The sequence below is a fragment of the Otolemur garnettii genome, unplaced genomic scaffold, assembly GCF_000181295.1.
Source record: "Otolemur garnettii isolate 467f Iridium unplaced genomic scaffold, OtoGar3 scaffold00035, whole genome shotgun sequence".
Taxonomy (NCBI): Eukaryota; Metazoa; Chordata; class Mammalia; order Primates; family Galagidae; genus Otolemur; species Otolemur garnettii.
Genome location: NW_003852430.1, coordinates 1,826,195 through 1,834,721, shown reverse-complemented (window position 1 = coordinate 1,834,721; position 8,527 = coordinate 1,826,195). Strand labels below are relative to the sequence as shown.

General features: G+C 38.5%; 1 protein-coding gene across 1 annotated transcript in view; it reads right to left on the bottom strand.

Annotated features, from left to right (window-relative positions):
* Positions 1 to 8,527, bottom strand: part of FBXO9 (F-box protein 9) — a 37,267-nt gene that overhangs the window by 7,970 nt on the left and 20,770 nt on the right. The window contains 4 exon segments of the mRNA XM_012805046.1: positions 3,057 to 3,150; positions 3,556 to 3,651; positions 4,266 to 4,356; positions 4,561 to 4,683. Coding sequence (XP_012660500.1) covers positions 3,057 to 3,150; positions 3,556 to 3,651; positions 4,266 to 4,356; positions 4,561 to 4,683 — 404 coding nt within the window.

The window sequence follows — 8,527 nt, the reverse complement described above, 5'->3', positions numbered from 1 at the left end:
GTTTGGCAGGCCCAGGCTGGATTCGAACCCACCACCTTAGGTGTATGTGGCTGGCGCCTTAGCCACTTGAGCCACAGGCGCCAAGCCAGAAAGGACATTTCTTAAACTGATAGAGGCCATCTACAGCAAACCCACAGCCATTATCATTGAATGGAGTAAAACTGAAAACATTTCCACTCAGATCAGGAACTAGGTAAGCATGCCCACTGTCTCCATTGCTATTCAATATAGTAATGGAAGTCTTAGTCATCACAATCAGGCAAGAGAAGGTGATCAAGGGTATCCAAATAGGGCCAGAGGAGATCAAACTCTCACTCTTCGCAGATGATATGATCTTCTACCTGGAAAACCCCAGGAACTAAACTACAAAACTCTTAGAAGTGATTAAGGAATGCAGTAGCGTCTCAGGATACAAAATCAATACTTACAAGTCAGTAACTTTTATATATGCCAACAATAGTCAAGCTGAAAATATAGTCAAGGACTCTTCCTTTTACAGTAATGCCAAAGAAGATGAAATACCTGGGAATTTACCTAACAAAGGATGTGAAAGATCTCTATAAACAGAATTATGAAACTCTGAAAAAAATAGCTGAAGATGTTAAGAAATGGAAAAACATACCATGCTCATGGCTGGGAAGAATCAACATTGTTAAAATGTCCATACCACCCAAAGCAATCTACAGATTTAATGCAATCCCTATGAAAGCACCATTGTCATACTTTAAAGAGCTTGAATAAATAGTGCTTCGTTTTATATGGAATCAGAAAAAACCTCAAATAGCCAATACCTTACTCATTAAAAAAAAAAAAAGTCAGGAGGTATCACGTTACCAGACTTCAGGCTATACTATAAATCTATAGTGATCAAAACAGCACAGTACTGGCACAAAAACAGAGAGGTAGATTTATGGAACAGAATAGAGAACCAAGAGATGAACCAGCTACTTATCACCATTTGAACTTTGATTAGCCTATGAAAAACATTCAGAGGGGAAAGACTCCCAGTTTAACAAATGGTGCTGGGTGAACTGGCTGGCGACCTGTAGAAGACTGAAACTGGACCCCCACCTTTCACCATTAACAAAAACTGATTCTTACTGGATAAAAGAGTTAAACTTAAGACATGAAACTACAAAAATACTAGAAAAAGAGTACAGGGAAAACACTTGAAGAAATCAGCCTGGGAGAATATTTTATGAGGCGCATCCCCAGGCAACTGAAGCAACACCAAAAATACATTACTGGGATCTGATCTAAAAAGCGTTTGCACAGCCAAGAGCACAGTAAGTAAAGCAAATAGACAACCTTCAGAATGGGAGAAGATTTTTGCAGGTTATGTTTCTCACAAAGGTCTGATAACTAGAATCCACAGAGAACTCAAAAAATGGGGTTATTTTTTTTTTTTTTTTTTTGAGACAGAGTCTCAAGCTGTCACCCTGGGTAGAGTGCCATGGCATCATAGCTCACAGCAACCTCCAACTCTTGGGCATAAGCGATTCTCTTGCCTCAGCCTCCCAAGTAGCTGGGACTATAGGTGCCGGCCACATGGCTATTTTTTTGTTGCAGTTGTCATTGTTGTTTAGCCAGACCAGGCTGGGTTCAAACTTGCCAGCCTGGGTGTATGTGGCTGGCGCCCATAACCCCACTTCTATGTGGGCAAGAGACTTGAACAGAAACTTCTCTGATGAAGACAGGCACGTGGCCTACAGACACATGAAAAAATGCTCATCATCTTTAGTCATTAGAGAAATGCAAATCAAAACCACTTTGAGATATCATCTAACTCCAGTAACATCAGCCCGCAGAACAAAATCCCAAAACTGCAAATGTTGGTGTGGATGTGGAAAAAAGAGAACATTTCTACACTGCTGGTGGGAACCCAGGCTAACATGACCTTTTGGAAAGAAGTGTGGAGAATACTCAAGAAAGTACAAGTAGACCTACCGTTCGATCCTGCAATTCCTCTACTAGGTATATACCCAGATGACCAAAAATCATTTTACAACAAAGACATTTGCACGAGAATGCTTACTGCAGCCCAATTCATAACTGCCAAGATATGGAAACAGCCCAAGTGCCCACTGACCCATGAAGGATTAACAAATTGTGGTATATGCACACCATGGAATACTTCACATCTTTTATGTTTAACTGGACGGAGGTGGAACATATTTTTCTTAGTAAAGTAGCTCAAGAATAGAAAAAAAAAAGTATCCAATGTACTCAATACTACTATGAAATCAATATATAATCACCTACACATTTATATGAATGATAAAACATAAAAAAAGCCAAAAAACTATAGTCCAGAAAGTAGAAGGGAAGAAGAGAGAGAGGGAAGGCAAGGGGGGAGGAGGAAGGGTCTTTGGGGGACCTTACCTAATACGCATGATGCAATGATACATTTCATAACTATTAAGAAAAGAGTATAACTGTGATGGATGTGTTAATCAGTTCAATGTAAGCATTTCACATTGTATATCAAATCTGTATACTGAACCCCCTAAATGCCAAAAAAAAAAGATTGGAAAAAGTACATGTGAAAAAAATGAGGCCCTCAAATTATCAATTTAAATCACTCGAGAATGTAATATCAATCATATTTGCCTGGCATATTTTCCTTTTGTAAGAAGAGGAAGAAGAAAATTATCTTTTGCTTATTTCCAGTAGAAACTGAAATTCTACGAATATCCTTGTGAATTATCTATATGAGCTAATTTAGGAAAAAAAAAAACCCATGACCCAAAATAGGAAGAAAAACTGTACTCAGGTATAATTTTACTAGTTATTTTACAGGTGATTGTGGCTTTAATTTTCATATGTAAAAATACTGAACTAGGATAGGAAAGGAAACCATCTGAAGAAAAAACAAGCTGATCCAAATAAAAAAAAAGCACCCCTTAGAAAATCTCTAGCCCTCTTCAGTAATATACTAGAAGTCAACACTGTGTAATAACGTAAATAATGAAACAACATTTGCTTATTGTAATTAAGAATGCTTCAATTAATAGGATATTAAAATAAGAAAACTTAATTCCACCTTGCATACTCACTTCTTCTTTTTTCTTAGTTATTACAGCAAATACTTTGGTCTGATTGTCTGTATCTTGTGACAAGCGATAATGACCCAGTAGAATTGCATCAGTTCTAAAAAATAAAAAAACACTTTAAGTCTAGGAAGCCACAAATTACTACAGTGTTTACTCAACTTGCCTGAGAAGATGTAGCCAGGATGTGAGCAAACCTTGGTTCCAAGATCCCAAAGACCTAGCCAGTAAACTCTCTAGGGGTAAGCCCAGGAATTGGTATTTTTCATAAGGGCCCCCAAATGATTGCTTTTTAAATCATCCAGTATTAGTCAAGGAAGCACTTAGTTACATTACCCTTCAAATAACCATATAAAATGGAGACTCGGGGCGGTGCCTGTGGCTCAAGAAGCCCCATATACCGGAGGTGGCGGGTTCAAACCCAGCCCCAGCCAAAAACTGCAAAAAATAAAAAAAAAAATAAAATAAAATAGAGACTGGACAGAAAGCCACAGAAAAACATTACCTGGTATTCCTAGTTCTTAAGCGAGGAACAATGGACTGAGGCTCCTCTGGCGTTGTCAGCATCATCACACTGCCATCAGGGAAGAATCTTATGTACCTACATAAAAAAGACAAAGAACAGCAAAACACACCACACACACAAAGTATCAAACATGTCCTTATTTATCAGCACTAACCCTATTCTCAGCTGTGAAACCAAAATTAAAGCATCATGGGCCAAAGAACTGATAAACCATCATTAAAACAAATGTGACTATAACCTGTTAGTCCGGCAGCAAAGAACTGAAGACATTTTATCATCTTCCTTAGGGGGGACTGTGGAGTCTTTAGTTGCACTCACTGAATACAAGTTAGAATAAATATTGCTTCATTAAAGCTCTATTTCCTAAAGCAATAATAATGTCAAACAAAAGTGAGGTCCAGTAGAATGCAATTGTTAACGTATCTATTTTTCAACTGACAGTAATATTTGGTGAACAATAAAGCACAATCTAGTCGAAAAGGCAAATGAGTATCAGACTTATATAATTTATACATGTATTAACCATTTTTTTTTTTAGTATAATTCCTAAGTTGTAATAATGGATAGAAATACTAAGGGTCATTTTGTGATTACATTAAAAGCAACAAGGAACAGACATCCATATAACTACTGAACTAATTACTTGGAGAGAGAGAATTTGCCACTCACTCAGTTTACTAACGTTGTACCTGTAATATTCCACTTGGTGCCAGGCTCTGTAGAAACCATCAAGAGACTGTTCCCCTTGACGAATATATGTGGTTTTGCTGATATACACTCCTATTGGGAAAAAACATTTTTTTTAAAGAACATAAAAATCTTAAAAAATTACAATCACATAATACACTTCCAGCTTTATTTTTATTATTTCTATATTTTCAATAAGCTCATAGTACTTAGGTTCATTAGAGAACATTTAAAGTATTTATCAAAACCAGCATTATAGATTATGATCTCTCCTGAGTCCTACAGAGTTCAACTTACCATCAAACCGAACACGTGGCCGTTCTAAAAACATCTGTCTCCAGGATGTGTACGGAACAAGTTTAATACAGCTTCTGCCCCAAACTTTCAAGCAGGCCAGACGCCAAATTTCAGGGTCTCTAGGGAATAAAGCACAAATTTAATAAATTTCAAAGGGGACATCCCTCTATGCAGACATAAATATTTTGCTATCAGCCATCTTTTATTCAGCAGGTATTTGTTCAGCACATGGGAGGCATGGATGAACAAGGCAGGCAAGGGCCTTGCTCTTTTATTGGTGGTAAAGCAAACAGAAGCTTGAAGTGGTATCTCAATGCAAAAACCAACCAACAAAGGGGAGTCAGCAGATAGGAATAAAAATGGACACTATTGCAGATAAGATGGCTGGGAAAGGCCTCTTTGGGAATGTGACTGCGGTGATGGGGAAAAGTATTCCAGGCTGCAGCCATGGCCTAGGCAAAGCCCTGAGAAGGGGTGACTGGTGGGTTCACCAGACTCAGAAGGCGCACAGGCTGCAGCAAAGTAAACTAAGTGAAGCATGGACTACATGATCTGAGAAGCAGCCAGGGACAGATGCGGCAGCATCTTGCAGACAGGAGTGGCTATTTACTTGAGATGATGTCACTGGAGGGCTCTAAGCATGATGTAGGCTTTTATTTTATTTTATTTTTTGTGAGACAGAGTCTCACTATGTCACTCTTGGTAGAGTGCCATGGTGTCACAACTCACAGCAAACTCAAACTCTTGGGCTCAAGCAATTCTCTTGCCTCAGCCTCCCAAGTAGCTGGGACTATAGGCGCCTGCCACAATGCAAGGTTTGTTTTGTTTTGTTTTGTTTTTAGTACAGTTGTCATTGTTGAGCTAGCCAGGGCTGGATTCAAACCCACCAGCCTCAGGTGCATGTGGCTGGTACTATAACCACTGTGCTACAGGCACCGAGCCTGATGTAGGCTTTTAAAAATCACTCTATTGGATTTCTGCAGACTCTGCTCTAGGGGTGTAGGAGTGGAAGCAGGAAGACCCCATGTAGGATGCCACTGCGTTATCCAGACCAAACAGAGCAGTGGCTAGGTCACAATGATAGTTGCAGAAGTGTAAAATGGTCCAAATGGAGATAAATTTTGAAGGTAGCAGCAGTAGGACTTTGTTATGAAATTAGTGCAAAGAGCTAAGTACAAGATATATTGAAAATTGACATGATTCTCATAAAACATGGTTTTGGTTTTCTAAAGAGACAGCATCTTGCTATGCTGCTTAGGCTGGAATGCCGTGGCTATTCACAGTAGAGTTTAGACCTGCTGTTTCTGACCTAGACCAGTTCACTTCTCCTTAGCAACTTGGTGGTGCCTGCTCCCCAGAGGTCACCACATGCCAAACTTAAGAGTGCATACCCGATTAGCATAGCGCACTACAGCACAGAACTCTTGGGCTCAAGCGATCCTCTCCCCTCAGTCTCCTAAGTAGCTGGGACTATAGGCATGTACACTAACCAGTTTTGAAGAAAACTCCTTACACCAGCACTGGACTGCATAAGATAAATTCCCCCCAATTTATATTGAAATGTATATTTACAATGTCATCCTTTTAGCATTACTTTTATAACACAAAAGTTTTATTCCTGAAAAATTGCTTTCTTAACCAATCCCTTCTTTATAATGCTCTCCCCCGTACAATTACAAGTTAACAGAATAACTACAAAAGTTGTCAAAAACTTGGGGGGCCAAGAAGGGAGGATCACTTGAGATCAGGAGTTTGAGACCAGCCTGGGAAATAGCAAGACTATCTCACCATACATTTTTTTTAAATGGACTAAATAAAAATTTCTAGAATTCTAGTAAAGAAACTGACAGGTTCACTAAACTGCTAGTCAAAGTAAACCAAAAAAGTTAACTGCATGAAACTGATGGAGGTAACTGAAGATTTTTTAATGACTTTACTTAAAACACTATTGGTTCTTTTCTTAAATGTTTTGTTTTCCAGATTTAAGGAATTTTTCTCTCATAAGCTCTCTATTACAACAATTTGGTCAAGTGTACCTATGTGAATAAAGGTGGAAGAATTTGTTTTATTCTCTATTTGATTCCTCTAAAATTTAGAAATGGTTCTTGAGTATTCTTATTTACATAAGTTGAACAAAAATCTACTCTCTAAGTAGGATACAACTGTAAACACTGGTTATATCATCAATGTTTTAACTGAAATATCCAATAATGTGCTTATTAAAACATCTTGCTTCACAAGTTCTCAGCCCTTAGAGTGAGTGAATAAAACTGTCCCTTCCTGGCAGGCCCAAGAAACCAGAGAGTATAAGTAAAATCTTAAGGTCTGCCTTGGTTTGGCTTCCTAACCTCAACAGGTTTTTAAATCTGAGATTCCCAAATAATCAATATACAGAAAAAAAAGTTGTAATTCTAAAGAGAAACTATAATGATAATGCACCTGTTATCAGTATATAGCTTTTTAAGTTATCCACCTGAAGACAGGAATGTTCAGGTTGAATTTGCCTAATTTCCTCCAATATTTGGCTGTAACTCTCCAACTGAAAACAAAAGCTTCTCTGTTACTAAAGGCCAACAAGTGAAACTACTCAGATGTTAAGATGCAAGCCTCTGGCTGGGCGTTGTGGTGGGTGCCTATAGTCCCAGCTACTGGGAGGCTGAGGCAAGAGAATGGCGTAAGCCCAAGAGTTTGAGGTTGCTGTGAGCTGTGATGAAACCACACTCTACCCAGGGTGACAAAGTGAGACTGTTTAAAAAAAAAAAAAAGCAAGCCTCATGTCTAATGTATGGTCCGCACAAAGTTCACTGAATAGTCTAATGTCATGACTAGAAATACTAAAACTATGAGTAAAGAGAAGTTAACGTTTTCACATTGTAAACAGCTTCTACCCCTTTTTAATGCTACCCTTTCCCTTGACAGGATAATGGCATAATTGAAGTTTTGCAACCAATAGCTTCAGCTGGTAACTTAACAGAACCTAGGAAATCCTTTAGTATCCATTGGTTAAATAAGAAAGTGCCATTTCTAATATTACATGCTATACCTGGATACATTTCCTTTGGGAAAGTTGAGACCCATATATACAAAATAAGAAAACAAGCCACATGGCTACAACAGGTCTCACCTAATTCTCTATGCTCATGATTTACTCAGTTAGTTGTCTTTAAGCCTAAGCTCATGGCTCAAAACCACTACGTGAATCAGAAGTGTCCCATTACTGTTGGTTTTACACTGAATTTTTCAAACTTTGAATCTATTACTTGTTCAATTTTTACAAAAGCAAAACTCCTAACAAAATAATACTGGCCTAGCACTTAGAGATAATGAAACACTACAGAACGGACAAAAATTCACTTAATAATGGACTCCAGGAAGACTTACCCTGAGAACCCACTTTCTTCAACCCTCCCTTGTAGCTCAAATGTGGCTAAAAGGGCTGTTGACGCTGACTCCTAGTTGCTAATCACCCTTCCCCAATGTGGGATGAGACCAGCAACCAAGACAGGTTCATCCAAGCTCTGTAGGATATCAAAACCTAACTAAATTATCCTAATAGGATAATTTATTAGTGATGCTTTTGAAGAAATATCTTGATCAAAAGGTAGAAATATGAAATTGTTAAAATTAAGATGAAATCACTAATGCAGAAAAAAAGCCTTGAAAGGCCAGCATAGTGGCTCATGCCTGTAATCTTAGCACTCTGGGAGGCCAAGACGGGTGGATTAATTGAGCTCAGTTCAAGACCAACTGAGCAAGAGTGAGACCCAATCTCTACTAAAAATAGAAAAAAAAAAAAAGCAAACAAAAAACCTAGCTGGGCATTGTGGAGGGTGCCTGAACTCCCAAGTAGTTACTCAGGAGGCTGAGACAGGAGGTAACTACTTGAGCCCAAGAATTTAAAGTTACTGGGCGCTAGGCTGACACCAGGACACTCTACCCAAGGCAACAGAGTGAGACTCTGTCTTTT